This window comes from Saccopteryx leptura, chromosome 5, assembly GCF_036850995.1.
Source record: "Saccopteryx leptura isolate mSacLep1 chromosome 5, mSacLep1_pri_phased_curated, whole genome shotgun sequence".
Lineage (NCBI taxonomy): Eukaryota > Metazoa > Chordata > Mammalia > Chiroptera > Emballonuridae > Saccopteryx > Saccopteryx leptura.
The window spans coordinates 45,348,950-45,365,750 of record NC_089507.1 but is presented as its reverse complement, the minus strand read 5'-3'; the positions used below and the strand labels follow the sequence as shown (position 1 = coordinate 45,365,750).

Here is a 16,801-nt window from a genome sequence, read left to right as displayed (position 1 = left end):
TTTTTGTAAATTTATGAACACTTGCTTTGTTACTAATGTGTCATATAAGCATTAAGGCATTGGTTTGAGCTGTGAATTTCACTGAAGCCAGTCAGGTCACGAAAGGTCTATTTTCTGATAAATGTGGTTTGAACTCTGAAATAAGTTCCTAGCATTGCTCTAAGTCCTGGGAACCATGTCATCAGATACAAAGGTCACCCTGCAAGTGCTTGGGAAAATAAAGGGCTCAATGGTCTAAGAAAATTAAGACTTAGTTTTTAGAACAAGATAAAGGTCAAAGTTGAGTAACAGTAAGAAAAATATGACTACATTTCTTATAACTTTTATAGTGAATTAACCAAAAGAACCCAGCATCAATTTTCAAATTTCTGTCAAATTGGAAAAAAGAAAGCAATCTAAATATTTTCGGGCTTTAATTGCTAAGAGAGAAAGAAACACTGGCAAAGAAAGACACAGAAAGATGTTCATATCCAGTTGTCTAGAATTTAATGAAACTTATTCAACAAATCTTTGGTGTCAGAAGTACAGCATAGCACACTCAAAGTTATTGAGATTTTTCTTGCTTTGAATATTTAAAACAATAAACTGATCACATTTGGTGAACCGGTTCTGCAACCACAATGAAGGAAATAGAAAAGGGACTCGTTGAAAATGTGGGCATCTTACAGCAGCTGGGAATTAAATGCAGAGATAGGTGAGGTAAAAAGGTCGAATCGAGTTGATAAACCAAAACATGGTTAGTGATCAGTGTCTGGGGTCTTACTTTTAAAGTATCTGGGTTGAGGGACAGAAATAAAACTATGCAGATAGAAAATTCTTTGCATTTCTGAGGTGATTATGATGATGATGATTTTCAAACTGTCAGATTCTAGTAGGAGTGCTTATTTATTTGATTAGGGTACTCACTTGATCTTATAGAACACTATGGTATGATACTATTATTATCTCTAATTTAAAATTGAAAGAACGGAAGCGCAGAATAAGTAATTTACCCAATATCATTTAACTAGTACGCAGTAAAGACAGAATTAGTGATAGGGTGACCAACCATAGCAGTAAATTTTGAATGGTGGGAAAGCTTTCCTCTGGACATGAAAACATCTCAGAGATCAGAGATGGGTACAGAACTTTAAAAGAAAAGTACAAAATCCCTATCACAGCCTAAAAAATAGAGGCTGGAAGCAACACTCCTTCAGTGTCAAATGGATATCGTGTCAGTTATCCACTTTCCTTGATGACTACTGCTGTTTTTCCCCTGGTGACTGACATTGGCAATCATGATGTGCAGTTTCCAGTATTGGATCACTCATTGTTACACCACTCTGTTGTGATCTTGAGTTCCCCTTTGATTTTGGATTAACTGTTGTGTTCTTGTATCAAGACTTTGTTAATTTAATTTCTAACAGCATGAATACTGTCATGTTTTCTAATAACTCCTCAATTAAACTGAGAATGAGTATAATATAATAACATGTTGATACTAAAAAAGAGGGTGAAATGTGTATTGTTTTAAAGATTCATGGAAGGACATATAAAACTAGGTTAGAGTGATAACCAAAACAAAGTGTTGTGTACAACATGCAGAAATGACTTTGGGATCTGGCACGAGAGAAGGTTGTGTGACTGTGCATACAGAGACTGAATCTCACAAGTCTAGGATGAGATAAGCAAGTTTCTGTAAAACTAAAAGTTTTTATTTTTTATTAAAAAACGTCTTCCCCCCAAAGACGCTAATGCTCAGTTAAAATAAACAGTTGTGAAATAAGCTTGAGTAGATCACAAGAATAAACACACATTATTATTTTGTTTCCTTGATTTCTCTATGCATCTGAGTAAAAATTTTTTTTCTTACTCAGAGGATGCAACTAAAATATCCTTTGGGAAAAAATAAAGGAGAAATTTTGATACCCAATATTTTGGCTCCTTATATTATAGAGACGATTTCGTCAGATCTTACTACTAATAATGATTTCTAAAGAACATCAAGTGATGTGTTGAATGATAGCCAAAACTGATGTTCTCCTTAGCTCTTATGGAATTTAAATTTAAAAATGAAATTTCAAATCACCTTCTTTATTTCTATAAATATTTTAATAAAACTTAAAAAGACATAAAGCATAAAAATGTTGATAACCTGGTCATCTATCAAATAGGCTTTACTCTTCTATCTGCATATTCAACAGTTAGCACAAATGTAAGTTTTGAAATATTCCATTCAGCCTATAAACTTCTTACATAAGAAGAGGAACAGTTCATACCTACTCAATGTCCTGCACACCTTATAAACAAGGCTGCTAAAAATGGATGTGATTTGCTTACCTTTGATAATGAGGTTGCAGAATGAAATTTTTTGGTCACTTTTCAGTTTCCTCAAAAATGTGCAGAAGTACTTAGCAGCCTTTTTAACTTTCTAGAAATGGGAAGGAGACAATCTCCGGAGACATGTGCCTACAAGACTGCTATTACTGTCTGGCCGAGAAAAATATTAAAATATTGGCCTTCTATAGAATCGCATTTTCAAACTATGAGATGAGAGGAAAATCTCTAATCTTGAAATATATGACAGATAAGAATGAAGAAAAATAATACAGTAAAATAAGTTTATGTAATGTTTCTTTAAAGCTGTGATGAGCTCTAAACAGGCTATAAGGAACCTGGAAAAAGATGAAATGACTCTACTTGAGATGCATGAAGTTCTGCGTAAGTTCAGCACAAAACTAATACAGAAGAAAATATGACTTATTTGGGGGATTTAAGACTACTTCCAAAATATATCACCACAAAAGAACAGTCAAGTTAAATAGGACTTTCTTATTTCTTTTTTAAAACTGCAGTTTACTTGAAATTCAAGATAGATTTCATAGTGCAAAATTACCTCAGTGCTTTAAAACCACTATCCCTGATAGTATTATACCTTATGGTGACTTTCTTTATTATTGGAAGTGTTTAAAAATGATAAACATGTTGGAAAACAACAGCTTATATGATGAATTCACTGATGCAAAGGAACTGACTGACAAACAGCTAGTCTACCAGAACAAGCTTATAGATATAAGGTGATGGCCATTGTCGGAGAGCTAGGAATTCATTCTTATAAGCCTGAGGCTACGAATTGTCACTGTTAAATTGTTAAGTAGTAATAATATATGTGCATAATTACTTATTACAGATTTTACATGTTATGTAATATATTGCATATATTAAATATACTTTGGTCTGGTAGTGCTATTTTCCAGTTGGCTCTCTAAAAACTTAATCACCTTGACTAGCAGCCAAATACTTCATGCTCTAAAACAACTTCACTAACAGTGGAGAGGACCATAGATCCACTTCTATACTACCTTTTATGACCCAAATATACTCAGCTTCTTAGAATTGGACAGGGCTAGGTTTTTATGGGTGAACATTTCTTCACTATCCTTGAATGCAGTAATTAAATGTGGCGGTTTTGTTAAAAGAAAGTCTGCTAGGAATCATTCAACAAACTTTCTAATTCTCAGACAAAATGAGTAACTTTTTTTACTAAAAGTTTGGTAGATTGATTTAAGAATATTTATCTGCTTCTAATATGTGCCAGGTACTGAATAAAATAGAATGCAAATATAAATATACATACACATATGTACACATATGCACACACTCATCCTATTTTTACTCCATTAGTCCATTTTCATTCTGTTTTCTTAGCTAAAGCAATTTCAGGCAAAAGAAAAAGGAATTTGTTATTAGGTTTTCATCTTTCCATTCTCTTGACTAAATTTATTGCATTTTAAACAGAATAGAAACTTCTAGATAAAAAAAAAAATCCTGGGAATTACTATCTCACAGGCCTAGAGACAACAAATAAGAGCCAACATTAAATTTTACAAAATTAATATCTTAAAATTGGGAAAGTTCCAGGAATTAGACTTTAAAATTATCAAATAACTGACCAGAGATGATTCTTAAATAACAAATCTTCTACTGTAATGATACACAAAGTAAATTGGCATTCCCCTGAATTATTTACAACATAGGGAAAGTGATTTAGTTCAGCCATAGGTTAGTTCAGATGCTTTAAAAATATTATTTATATAGGTTGACCTTATTGCCTGTCTTAGAAAGTTATATAAATAAATTTTGGCAAATCTAATTAATTCCTCTCGAGTCCAGTACTTTTCTAGTTTTATAATTTACTAGACATAGTGGAATGAAACAGGTCAGGAAAAAAAACAAAACAATCACTGAATATTATCTATCTTAAAAAAAAGGCAAAATTTTGTGATCTGGAACAAATAGAGTACAGTTAGTAAAGACATCAAGTTTGTAACAATTTAGTTCTTACTAAAGCAGAATAAGCAATTGAGGATATTTTTAGAACATTAGGATGAAAAAGTTTTTATACTTGTTTCATTTGTTTGCTAGGTTGATTATACTTTCTTTTCTTTTTTTTTTTTTTTTTCATTTTTCTGAAGCTGGAAACAGGGAGAGACAGTCAGACAGACTCCCGCATGCGCCCGACCGGGATCCACCCAGCACGCCCACCATGGGGCGATGCTCTGCCCACCAGGGGGCGATGCTCTGCCCATCCTGGGCGTCGCCATGTCGCGACCAGAGCCACTCTAGCGCCTGAGGCAGAGGCCACAGAGCCATCCCCAGCGCCCGGGCCATCTTTGCTCCAATGGAGCCTTGGCTGCGGGAGGGGAAGAGAGAGACAGAGAGGAAAGCGCGGCGGAGGGGTGGAGAAGCAAATGGGCGCTTCTCCTGTGTGCCCTGGCCGGGAATCGAACCCGGGTCCTCCGCACGCTAGGCCGACGCTCTACCGCTGAGCCAACCAGCCAGGGCATACTTTCTTAAACATGAGTAAATTGGGTGAATAGAGTCATTATAGTAAAAATAATTTTAAAAAATTTCAGTTGTTAGTTAATGCTAAAAGCTATCTCACTAATTAAAAAGCAACCCAATCAATGAAAAAGATTATATATACTTAGTATTGACTTATGATTATTCTTAGCATTGAATTTGGTGGTGCTGACATTGTGAGAACTCACTTTCTATAACCAACATTTTGAAGAGTTGGGAAGTTCTATGTGGTTATGATAACATCTTGCTGTAAATCTGTTATTTGACAATTTCATTGTGAAGAAATAGTCTTGCTTTGAAAAGCTAGGCAAAACACTAGCCTAAACTTCTCTTCTTCAGGGAAAGTTTACCTGGATAGAGGTAGATAAATGATTATTCATTATTAAACATTCAATTAAATATTTTGGCCTTAACAGTTAACTTCCCCTTATTAGAAAAAGTTTTAATATTATAATGAAATCAATTAATAAAGAGAACAGGGAGTTCAGATAATTTGGCTAAGAACAAGAGGAAATTATTTAAAGAACAAGAATCAAGATGCTGACTCTCTTGATTTTTTATTTTTCTTTTGACTTTTCTTCATATTATAAACTGGGCAAATAAATCATGATGAAAAAATCTATTGTGATGTTGTGCACTAAATGAGATAGTGTAAGCAGGTATTTAAAAAATGATATTGATTCCTATTATCATTGGCCATGAGGGCCCTTCTGAGGGTTGAAGTCTTCACCCAACCTTTTTAGAATCTTTATAAACTTGATTACTTATTTCTTATAAACTATTTCTTACTATGATTGCAGATGCATCTCTAGCTGCTATTTTTAGCCAAGCTTACTTACTGAAAATTATATAAAAAAAAAGAAACTCCAACAATTTTAAGAATAAGGACCCAAGCTGTGTGTAAGATTGTAGGTCTTTCTCTACCTAAATATTCCGCTACAACCCAGAAATAAGAACATTAAGCATAATACTGTTACTAATACTAAAGAATTTAACTAAAGAATTTACTAAAAATATGGTGAAACCATAAAAATCCAGCCTTATTTTATTGTATTTCAACCTTGTCACTCTCATTTTTCTTAATCAGGTATACCACTTCACCGAGAGCCCATTACCTGACACTCAAGGTCAAGTTAAGGCTATTTCCCACATGTTTCCACATTATCCTCTACTACAAGACATTTCTCACAAGGTACTGACTCTGCTGATTACTAATCTGCATTACTAATTAGCCTTAATTACAAAAAGTTCAATGTTCCTGTAGAATGAAACTTTAAAGAAGTAATCAAATTCAGTAACTCTGATAAGGGGCTTCCTGATACAATGGGAGGTATATTGCTTCTCTTATATCATAGGCCAAATACATTTAACCTGTAACTAATTATGAGAAAACAATCAGAAAGGTTGCAACTGTGGAACATTCTACAGAACAAAGGAGCTGGGTTCTACAAAATGGCATTTTCATGAAAAAATACACGCAGGAGGACTTGTATATTAAAGAAGACAAAAGAGAGGTGGCAACTAAAAGCCACGGGTTTTGCAAGGAAAAACAAAGGCTCTAAATGACATTGTTGGAATAACTGGGAAATTTTTGCAGAGATTATATAGTACATGGGAACATTTATTTAATGTTAACTTCCTTGTGTGTTAATAGTACAAAGAAAATATATTTGTTCATAAAACATTTGCTGAAGAATTTAGGAATTAAAGTGTTAGACAGTCAGCAATTTACTTTTAAAAAGTCAAACAATATAGCAACATAATTTTGCACAAACATATACAGAAAAGTGGCAGTGAAATTTGTCAAAAATTTAAAAGTGAATTCAGATAAAGGGGTATAAAAGTGTTTATTGTGCCACTTTTTCAACTTTTCTATAAAAGTTCTGTAGAAAGAGTGAAGAAAAAAGTAATGATAATTTTGAATGGTTTATTTTTTTTCCAAATCCATAATTTCAGGTGCTCTCTCTCTCTCTAGCTAATTTTGGATATATCTCTTCCTTTCCTAAAATTAAGAAGACATAATACAATCTAGGTCAGCAGTTCTCAACCTGTGGGTTGCGACCCCAGTGGAGGTCGAACGACCAAAACACAGGAGTCGCCTAAAGCCATCAGAAATACATATTTTATTTAAAAATATATTGTATAATAAATAGGTATTTTACAATGGCTTTAGGCGACCCCTGTGTTTTGGTCGTTCGACCCCTGCCAGGGTCGCGACCCACAGGTTGAGAACCGCTGATCTAGGTGCTAGTTCTTCTTCTCAAACATGGATGTAAAGAATATCCTTCACTATATCACTAGATAACTCATAGCAACTTGTTGGAAATAAAACGTGTAGGCAATTGTTGATCCACTGTAGGATGGTGGAAGTAATATGGTGGCAGTATTCTTCACTTCTTGTTATCTAGTTAAAAGACCATTGGAGTTGAGGTCTCGTGGCCCTCCAGGAGAGATGGTGGTGGGAAGAAAATTCTCCCATTACACCCATTTCATATTTTGAAATACTTGTCATATGCCCATTACTCACAAGTGATACAAAAGTCTAAAAACTCTCTCTGGAAATGAAAAGATACATGTTTGTATGTGTCTGGTACATGGTGAAGGAGTATGAGCTGGTGAAGAGGTGGTAGTTGTCATTCTTTCACCAAGTTGAAGGGATATAGAATACCTTGGTAATCTGGGTAAAAAGTTAAACAACTCTAGAAGATCTTAAACTGTTACAGACTTAGTTTTAGGTATGTAGGACTCCAGAATAAATATGTTAAATGTCTCAGAGAACTTAAATTCAGAATAACTAAAATACATAAAGATAAGCTATTTTGCAAACATGTATTTCCTAGTTTAAAAACTAAATCACATTTTTAGGAAGTAAATGTATCATTTAGAATCTAGGTATAGGTGAAGTTTCCTTTTTAGTAAATGTATATCAAATTGATAGATGTCCATCTTAATAAATGTTTGTCAAATCAGTAGAAGTAAAACATTAAACATATTACATATGTGTATGACAGGTCACATTGTTCCTCTCTTCAAGTCTGCTGAGATTTGTGACTGCACTGAGCAAAACCACACACAAAGTCCTTCTGACAACCGACAAAGCCTTCTGTTCTAGACCCTCTCTCTGACTATTCTGCTCACATACTTTCTGCTCACCCCTAACTCAGGGTCATGTTTTTGTTTTATTTTCTTGGAAGAGTCTTTTCCCAGATAACCACAAGGCTGATTTTCTCACTGCTCTCTGCTGTCAATACTGAGCTTAGAGTCTGGGGGAGGAGGTAGACAATAAAATTTCATACTAGCTAATAAATATTTTCAAATTTTAATAAATCTATAAAAGATATATATTATTATAAAACTATTCATTGAGAAAATTTAAGAATAATTCTCGGTTCGAAAAGGTTGTCAATTTTGTAGTATAAAGTTAATTCAAGATAATTAATATAACCAAATTTTACTTTTTTTTACTATTTTTTGAAACCATTATATTTTTATGGAATATTCTATATTTGGAGAGTATTTAAGTTGGCAGTTATTTAATCTTGTCCCCTAAATAAGTAGTTTAAAGCACTATACACCAGTTATAATTTTTAATCGCTACCTCCACCTAAATTCCATCACACGATAAATGGCAAATTATAAAATTAGCATAAATATTTAGGAATGAAAGTGTACAACTTTTAGCTTCATACACTAAACATTTTATTTTTTTATTTTTTTTTTCATTTTTCTGAAGCTGGAAACGGGTAGAGACAGTCAGACAGACTCCCGCATGCGCCCGACCGGGATCCACCCGGCACGCCCACCATGGGGCGACGCTCTGCCCACCAGGGGGCGATGCTCTGCCCATCCTGGGCGTCGCCATATTGCGACCAGAGCCACTCTAGCGCCTGGGGCAGAGGCCACAGAGCCATCCCCAGCGCCCGGGCCATCTTTGCTCCAATGGAGCCTTGGCTGCGGGAGGGGAAGAGAGAGACAGAGAGGAAAGTGCGGCGGAGGGGTGGAGAAGCAAATGGGCGCTTCTCCTGTGTGCCCTGGCCGGGAATCGAACCCGGGTCCTCCGCACGCTAGGCCGACGCTCTACCGCTGAGCCAACCGGCCAGGGCACTAAACATTTTATTTTTCACTAATAAAATCATTTATTAAGCTCAAAGTAACATTTTTTTTGGACTTTCGAGAATAAAATATTTTCTTTGAAAAATAAATACGTTCTTTCATGTACAAATTCAAATCTTGCAATAAAAAACTACCTCATGTTTTCTTCTGTCCTATAAAGTCTAGCTATAAAATGTTTGACACACTGAATCTATGATATAGATTTAAGAATTTTCAAATTGTCACTGTTTTGAATCAATACTAAATTAAGAGAGAAATACAATGATTTAAAATACAAAATCAATGCCTACACTTGAATAGTCATGAAGATGTCGGTGGAGGCAATAAGATATGCTAAGCTGAAAAAAGAGAGAGAAGTTTAAGCATCAAACTAAGGAAAGTGAAACCTTTTAAAGATAATAAAAATCAATGCTAAGTTAAACTGACAGGAGTAGGGAGATTCTTTTATATTATTATCTCCCCCAAATTATAATTGGAGTAGAAGAAAAGGCTATAGGTGTTATTGTCAGACCCTTTTCTGAAATATTGATTTATAGAACTTTACAAAACTGTAGAAGAAATGTTAGTCAATTAGTTTGAAACTTATGTTCCTTTAAACACAAATACTCTTCCTACCAATGGCATTGACAAAAAGAATTACTAGTAGGAGAAAAATATATACATTTCAATTTTGTATATTTAACTCTCTGTTGAACACAGAGTAATAAACCTGTAGATGATTCCCAATGAGGGAAACTTTATAAAACACTACAGATACTATCTCAGTTTAGGATAAACTCACATTCCCTAAATATCTGTAATGATTACTTTTCTTTCTAAAAGAGAAGACAATCATGTATTTCCCTAGACAACAGCAGTAGAGTGAACTCAGAAGTAATTAACCAGCTGTGTTGCCACCCTGGGGTAGAACCATCTCCTTTCCTTTATTTATCTGTCTGACTTGACCTAGCTATAAGATCTCTCTCATCACCACACTCAAAAATCAGTCTCAACACTTTTCTGCCTTGATAAACTATAAATTCCCTGAAGCCAGGGGCTTGCTTTGCCTTACTCCCCACAGGATTTCATGGGGGTGTGGTAATCTGAAATTTTAAAAGGGGTGAAAAAAAACGTCCTTGAGAAGGTGACGCTGGAAAAAAAGACTTGAAGGAAATGAGAAAGTTGGCCCAGTGGCTCTTTGTGGGGGAAAGAGGAGGGAGACTTTCAGGTCTGGTGACAACACACCTGAGGTGTTTGTGTAAAGGCAGTGAGACAAAAGGTGCGACTGAAGCCCAGAGAGCAAGGGGAAGAGTACAGGGGGTTGTTGACTTACTCTTGACATATGCCGTTTTGAGTTTACAATGCTCACTCCCATAAAAACTAAAAAAAAAAAATTGAGATGTGTGTGTTTTGGCTTACACAGTTATCATACTTATGGACTACGTGGGCAAACTAGTTTGGTTGTGTGTGGCAGAAGAATACACAGTACACTGTACAGTAGAGTATATTTATGTCCTTTTCCTTTCTCTGTGACTTAGTTGTGTTGTCATGTTCTAGATTATGATTTTACAACTGTGTCAGGATAGGTAAGTGACTTAGGCTAGCGTGTGTTTTGACTTACACCAAAATCCAGGTTATATCACTGTCATAGGAATAGAACTGTATCATACCCAAAGGACCTTCTGTAGTAGGAAAGGAGGTCAAGAGATGGTAATGCAGCCAGGATTTTGGATTTTGCTTATCTTGAGTTAAAGAGTATTTTAAATTAGATCAAAGGTATGAACTGCCTGATTTGTATTTTAAAAGGGTTACAGAACAGCTTTTTGAGAATGAATCAGAGGAGTGACACAGTCTGACTCACATTTTAAGAGTATCCTTCTAGCCATTATGCTGAGAATAAACTGAAGGGGACAAAGAGGAAAGAAGTGAGACCAATTAAGGGGCTGTGACTAAAAAAATTGGAGGAGAGATGGTAAAGGCTTGAATCTAGGAGGTAGTGACAAAGATGCTGAGAAGTCAGATGCTGGATCTGACAGGACAGGCCTGGGTGTGAATATGAGTGGAAAAAAAATCACAGATTTGGTTTTGGGCCAAGGCACCTAGAAGGACATTTCTAAGAAGGAAAGGATTGAGATGAGAGATTAACAAAAACATAGTAGTTCTAGAATTGTAAAACTTACCCGAACTCTAGGTGGATATATCAAGTCAACAGTTGAGTCTATGAGTCTGTAGTAAAAAAAAAATGGAACTAGAAACCTGGGGATCATGAGATGATGTTTAGAGCCAAATGGCTCTCTGAGATCACCCAGGGGAAAGAACTTACAGGTCCTGGACTACATTTAGAATTACACCTCAGGCCACAGCAACGATGAGAAGTTCTGGAGATGAGGAGGAACCAGCAAAGGCAGCTAAGAAGGGCCTGCTACCAAGGAGGGAAAGAAACGAGGGGATGGTGTACCCAAAGCAAAATGAGAAAATGTCTCAGGAATGTGGTAAAAACAAAATCTCCACAAGTTACCTAACTGAACATATCCGACTCATCCTTCGGAACAGGGTACTTTTTTAAAAAGCTCTCCCTGAGCAGTCTTGCTTTAGATTGATGATCCCCCTCTGTGTCCCTACATCACAGTGTTGACCTCGATTATAATACTTATCACAATTATGGCTGCAGCTCCACTCTCTGCCTCTGCCTCCTTCTCAAATATGAGTTCATTGAGGGTCAGAAGCGTCACTGTCATGTGGAATCTAGAAATATCTCAGACGGAAGGGGGAAGTTAAGTTTATTGAGGACCTATTGTGTAGCAGGCAACATCAATACCTTACTCAGGTATTCCAAAAATATTAAAAAAGAATGAAGTAGGTGTTGAATGAACAGTAAGGATCACACAGATGACAGATAAGGGCAGTTCAGTACACAGACAGAGCCCTAGTGTGAAGACCTGTGCATCAGGAAGTCACAGTTTTTCAGTAACAGCTCGGGATTACTCAGCTAAATCTTCTTGCTCTTTTCCCAAGATTGTCAAGCAAAGTTCTCCAATATAATTTTGTTCCTGTTACAGGTTTGCCTGCAGAGTTAAAAAGTGATAACTGCAAACATAAATAACTGTTCCAACTGGCTACTGTATTTCTCACTATGCAGGAATAAATTAGCATTCTGTTTCAGACATTAGTCTAAGAAGATTTGGTTACTGTGTTCTATTTCAGACTTCTAGGTATGGTCAGTCTGCTTGCTTTCTGTTTTTCAAGTATCAAAATCATGTTGTGAAATCAAAATGGGGCTGACTTAAGTAATTATAAGAGTATATGATACAAGAAATCCAGGACATAAACACTATGTGACTGAGTGTTATAGGGGAATATAGATTTTTATTTATTATATCTCTTGTTGACAGACAATAATGGTCACAGTTTGGATTCTTGTATAACAGATTGGGTAGAGGTCATTACACAATGAACTAAGCAAAATGATATATTGTTGCTTCAAATGGGATCTATTTTTTTTTATTTGAATTTATTCCCTAAGCTGAAAAATAGGATCCCAGAGCCATACAGACACATTCCAAGTTTAAATCTAACACCTGTTAGTGTAGCCAAATTGCTAAGTTAGATCAATTTGAAATGCTCTGACACAATGTGTTTGTAGACCAAAATCTGAACTGTGCTGACACAGCTAAGGCAATTTACTCTGAAGGTGTAACTGGGCTTTCTTTGGTCTCCCCCTGGGATACTTGTACCATCTTTAAATTCAACAGTGTCAAAGAAAATTTTGGATGAAACTATCTGGATCAATGACAACAGGTGATAAAACCTTTGCAACGGTTTTCCCTTTTAAAAATATGTTGGACGGTAATACTTCCTCTATAATTAATGACACAAGGGAGATGAGAATTCACAAGCATATAATTTCTTGTTAGTATATCATCCATCAATCTCTATAACCAAGTTAATCAGCACTTTGTATTTTTATATCCTAAGTATATCCGAAATCTAAATCCTCTTCACACCCACTATGACAGCCAGAGCCATCCTGGAAAAAGACCGATGCAACCAAATTAGTGATGTTTCTTACTTTGGAAATTACCTATTCTATGAATTTTTCTTTAGGACAGTATCTTCTTGAATAAAGAAAACCTATTACAAATTGTTAGAATTTCTCTTTGCATTACTGTGTATTGTGTTTAATGGCTGCTTTCTCAAGAGTTATTTTGACAGAATTTAAACCCACATATTACTCCATAATCTTCATATCAGATCTCAGTTCTTACTCTCATCACACTGGCTTCAGTCCTGGGGTCCTATCTTGCCCTGTTCATGAGGTCTGACCTTTATTCATACCATATAAAAGCAGGGAAGACTAAGGGGGAAATTTTATAAGTAAACTTTGATTTTATGAACTATGGTGATAATCAAAAAAAAAAAAAAAAAGAAAGAAAGAAAGAAAAAGAGTTCTTCAAACCATCTATGAGAATATGGGTTGAACACTACAGAGTCCCCGAATAGAATTACTGTGGAAGTAGAAAAACTCTGAAGTGAGAAGTGAGATTGACTCATAGAGTTAGGACATTTTACAGTTAGTGTTCTGATTGTATGTATTTTTATTTTATGGTTTCTATCTTACCTTAACTTCCACATGTGCCATCAGGACTGCAAAATTGGTTAGGTGGTTACAAGAGCATGTAGTATGTGTCTTATTTGTTGTCAGAAGCCGGCAGCCTTGAGTTGACCAATAACCTGTCATTGTGCGCTTGGAATAGCTCCAAAATGAGCAGTTGGGGTTGAAATTTTCCTCAGACTGCTACCAGGAAAAAAAATCAATAAAACCAATAACTACTTTATGATCACATAAATTAGGTAGACATTCTCTTTACATCAACACAACTTCATACTCTGTTATAATTCTTGTGGAGCTGTCTACCAGTGTTTTCCTATTAGCGGATTCAAGTCTAAAAAAATTGGCTGTAGTCTATTCCCATTTATTAGGGGTGACCTTACTTTTTTGAAATTAATATTTAAAGAATACTAATATTAATGTGTCAGAATCACATCATTTAATTTATTTTTTTAAAAGAGAGGAGGGCAGGTAGTGAGACAGACTGGCATGAGCCCCAATTGGAATCAACCTAGCAATTCCTGTCTGGGACCAATGTTCAAATCAATCAAGCTAATTTTAGTGCCTGAAGCTTATGCACTTGGAGCAAATGAGCTATCCTTAGTGCCCAGGCTGACACTCAAACCTATTAGGCCACTGGCTGTGGGAGGGCAAGAGAAAGAGGAGGGGAAGAGGGAGAGGAAGAGAAGCAGATGGTCACTTCTCCTGTGTGCCGTGACCAGGAATTTGAACCCAGGCTGATATGCCAGGCCGATGCTCTAGCCACTGAGCCAATCAGCCAGAGCCACATCATTTAATTTCAAAGTAAAATATATTGCAGAGTAAAGAAGTCAATTTCTCTAAACAATGAACTTCTGAAAGGATGGTCTCTACGTTCAATTTACAATACAATCTTAGTGTAATACCAAACTACATCCACACACAAAGACATAATTAATTGTAACATCCTATGTGGAGCCATGTCTTGTTCTACTGAACATATTGCTAGCTCTTTTTAATTATGGAGAAACATTTATAAATCTATCTATAAATGTTTTTATCATAAGCATTTAATATTCAAGAAATATTCTTCTTCCTTATTTCAGAAAAAAACATCACTGTGAAATTATAGATTTCACTTGCTATTTATCAAATAATAAGAAAATTAAAAAAAAACAAATACAATTTGTGTTCATCCTATAACAAATATAGATCACTATATTTAGGCTATTAAACTTAATATGCTATTTCTTACCTTAATATGTTTTACAGTAAACACCACAGGATCAGCCAAATAAACTTTATTACTGAATTCTTTGTTTATTGCTGCTGTAATAACAGGGGAATTGACAATAACAGAATGATTGGTGGACATCGCTTCTGTTCCCAACTTCATGCTGGCGTTCTCCGTGGACAAATAAGGACCCAAGTTGTTATACAGAACAAAGGCCACTCTGATCTCTCCTAAAACAAATGCAATTGTGAATTATAAATCGAGGAGAAATACTGATTACTTTGTGCATTCTACTTAAATTAGATAGTTTTAGTTAGGTTTTCATCAAATCGGTATAATATATATTCATAACAAATTTTAAGCATTCATTTTAAACAAAGTTCCAAGTCATTTATTAGGAAAGGAAAATCAAAAGACGTCGATACAACTGCATATAAGTATTAAAAGAAATGAACCTTAATCCTTATCTCACTCCATACTCAAAACTTAATTCAAGATGGATCACACATAGACATAAAAACAGAATCATTAAGTTTCCAGAACTAAGTATAGAATATTTTTGTGATCTTGGGGAAGGCAAAAATGATTTGGTTAGAATTTCAAAATCACTAATCATAAAAGAAAAAAATGGTAAAGAAATTTTTTTATCAAAATTGAAAATTTTTATCTATCAAAATACAGAATTAAGAAAATGAATAGGCAAGCTACAGACTAGAATATATATATACATATATATATATATGTATGACTCATGAATACTTAAAGCATTTCTGCTAATCAACAGCAAAAGAATAAATACCACACTAAAATAGCAAAATACATAAACATACATTTTAGAAAAAAATGATATATAATTGGCTAAGAAACATATGAAACATTAGCAATATCATTAGTAATGAGAAAATAAATATTAAAACCACACTGAGATATCATTTTATATCCACTAGAGTCTCTAAAAAAGACTGTCCATACTAATGTTGATAAGGATTGGAACAATCAGAACTCATGGCCACTACTGGAGGAAATATAAAATGATTCAAATATTTAAAACACTGGCAATTTCTTATAAAGTTAAACATATATCTACCCTTCCTAAATAAGTAAAAACCTAAATTCACAAAGAAAATAAAAACTTGTATAAGAATGCTTATAGCACCCTTATTCATAATATCACTAAGCTGTAAACAACTTAAAAGCTTATCATCAATAGAATAAATTATATCATATACATATAATGGAACATACTATAATAAACAAAAAGCTATCAACAAATGGGTCATCATGATTGAATCCAAAAAATACTTAGAGAATACAGACAGAAAGAGATCACACTATATAATTTCAGTTATATAAAGTCTTAAAACGGGTAAAAGTTATCTGTACAAATAGTAATAAGAAAAAAGTAGTTTCATGAGGTGGAGAGAGGGGGTGAGCAGAATGGAAAGAGGCACAAGGGAATTTCCTGGGTAACAGAAAATTCTGTAAGATATTACAGGGGATATGTACTACTGTCAAATGTCAAATTCAAGCTAAACACTTCAGGTATGTGAATTCTCTCTCTCTCTCTCTCTCTCTCTCTCTCTCTCTCTCTCTCTCTGTCTTTATTAAGTCAGAAGCAAGGAGGCAGAGAAAGACTCCCACATGTGCCCCAACCAAGATCCACCTGGAAAGCCCCCCCTATTGGGTGATGCTCTGCCCATCTGGGGTCATTGCTCCATTGCTCAACTGGGCTATTTTAGCACCTGAGGCAGGCCATAGAGCCACCGTCAGCATCTGGGGCCAACTTACTCAAACTGAGCTATGCTGCAGAAGGGGAAAAGAGAGAGAGAGAGAGAGAGAGAGAGAGAGAGAAGAAAAAGGAGGAGGGGTGGAGAAGCAGATGGTCACTTCTCCTGTGTGCCCTGACAGGAAATTGAACCTGGGATATCCATGCACTGGGCCAACACTCTACCACTGAGCAAACCAGCCAGGGCTGTGAATTATATTTCAATAGCAATAAATACTAAACACCAGGATTCAAAATTTGTACCTGTCTTAAAACTCAG

General features: G+C 35.2%; 1 protein-coding gene across 5 annotated transcripts in view; it reads right to left on the bottom strand.

The window, feature by feature from the left end:
- ADGRL3 (adhesion G protein-coupled receptor L3) overlaps window positions 1-16,801 on the bottom strand; it is an 838,394-nt gene that overhangs the window by 99,095 nt on the left and 722,498 nt on the right. For all 5 annotated transcript variants that reach the window (XM_066386326.1, XM_066386327.1, XM_066386329.1 and 2 more), the window contains 2 exons: window positions 14,778-14,986; window positions 13,553-13,729 (listed from right to left, as the gene is read on the bottom strand). In XM_066386326.1, the coding sequence (XP_066242423.1) occupies window positions 13,553-13,729; window positions 14,778-14,986 (386 nt within the window). The remainder of the gene's footprint in view (window positions 1-13,552; window positions 13,730-14,777; window positions 14,987-16,801) is intronic.